This window comes from Egretta garzetta, unplaced genomic scaffold (assembly GCF_000687185.1).
Source record: "Egretta garzetta isolate BGI_Z169 unplaced genomic scaffold, ASM68718v1 C8533026, whole genome shotgun sequence".
NCBI lineage: Eukaryota > Metazoa > Chordata > Aves > Pelecaniformes > Ardeidae > Egretta > Egretta garzetta.
Genome location: NW_009268965.1, coordinates 1 through 1025, shown reverse-complemented (window position 1 = coordinate 1025; position 1025 = coordinate 1). Strand labels below are relative to the sequence as shown.

The 1025-nt window shown below is 55.7% G+C and overlaps 1 protein-coding gene across 1 annotated transcript; it reads right to left on the bottom strand.

Moving 5' to 3' along the window:
- Positions 1-6: 6 nt before the first annotated feature.
- LOC104133946 (butyrophilin subfamily 1 member A1-like) lies at positions 7-1020 on the bottom strand (the record flags this gene model as incomplete). Its single annotated transcript, XM_009647417.2, has 2 exons — positions 7-407; positions 639-1020. Coding segments are annotated over 2 exons (783 nt in total), but the record flags the coding sequence as incomplete, so codon positions are not given.
- Between the last annotated feature and the right edge of the window lie 5 nt (positions 1021-1025).

Genomic DNA, 1025 nt, shown 5'->3' with positions numbered 1-1025 from the left:
CAAAAGACACTCCATGTGCTGAAGACACAGCCTGCAAAATGCACCTGAGATTTTCTCCCAGCGGCGCTTTCCGAGCGCAGCTCCTTTGGGAATGCTAACGGGAGATGCCCTCGTCCTCTGCTCACCTGAGATGTAAAAAGCTGATTCCCGTTCTTGGCTCTGCAGGGCTTGTCGGACCAAGCAGGAGAGTTTCTGGTTCGTACCCCTGGTGGCGATTATGCTGCTTTCTGCTGCAAAGAGGCCACTCTTGTCCTGGGTAACCCTTTCTGAGAGGGGTGGGAGATGTCGCCCGTCAGGATCTTGCCACAGCATCTCGGGCTGCAGGTTCCAGCCGGACGAGTGACAGGACACCTGGATCCCCCCACCCTGGTACTGCTCCAGTGCGATGAGCGGGGTAGAGCCGCTGCCTGCAGGGAAGGAAGAGACCCACTTATATGGAGAAAAGAGTATCAAGAACACTTCTGGAGTAGGTAGTGTATCTCAGAAGCTCCTTACAGCCAGTCGGTAGGCAATAATACCTCTCTGAGACATCCTTGGCATTTTCAACCATGGGACTTAATAAAACCCTATTTCCAACGCAACCACCCAAAGTGGCTGCTGGGAAGAACGACGGGGAAGAAGAGCCTTGGACTACAGACCTGTCACCTGCAGCTCCATCACAACCTCGTTGTAATCTGAATCAACACCAACAAAGCAGGTGTAGCTCCCTCTGTCAGACAGTTGGACATGGAAAATTTTCAAGTCCACGTGGCCCTTGTTGAGGCCGTCCTTCAGCAGCTCGGTGCGCCCTCGGTATTGAGGCATCTGCTCCCCATACTGGTCCTGGCCCCCCTTGTAGCGATGCACAAAGGGCGATACGTTTTCCCGAAACCAGATCACGTCCAAGTCCCGCGCAGTCTGCTCCGGGGAGTAGCGGCAGGGCAACACCTCCTCCTCACCCACAGGCACGGTGATGGGGCCGGGGGGTCCCGTCACAGTGAGCGGAGCTGGGAGAAACCCCCGGAGGAAGAAGAAAGAACCGTGAG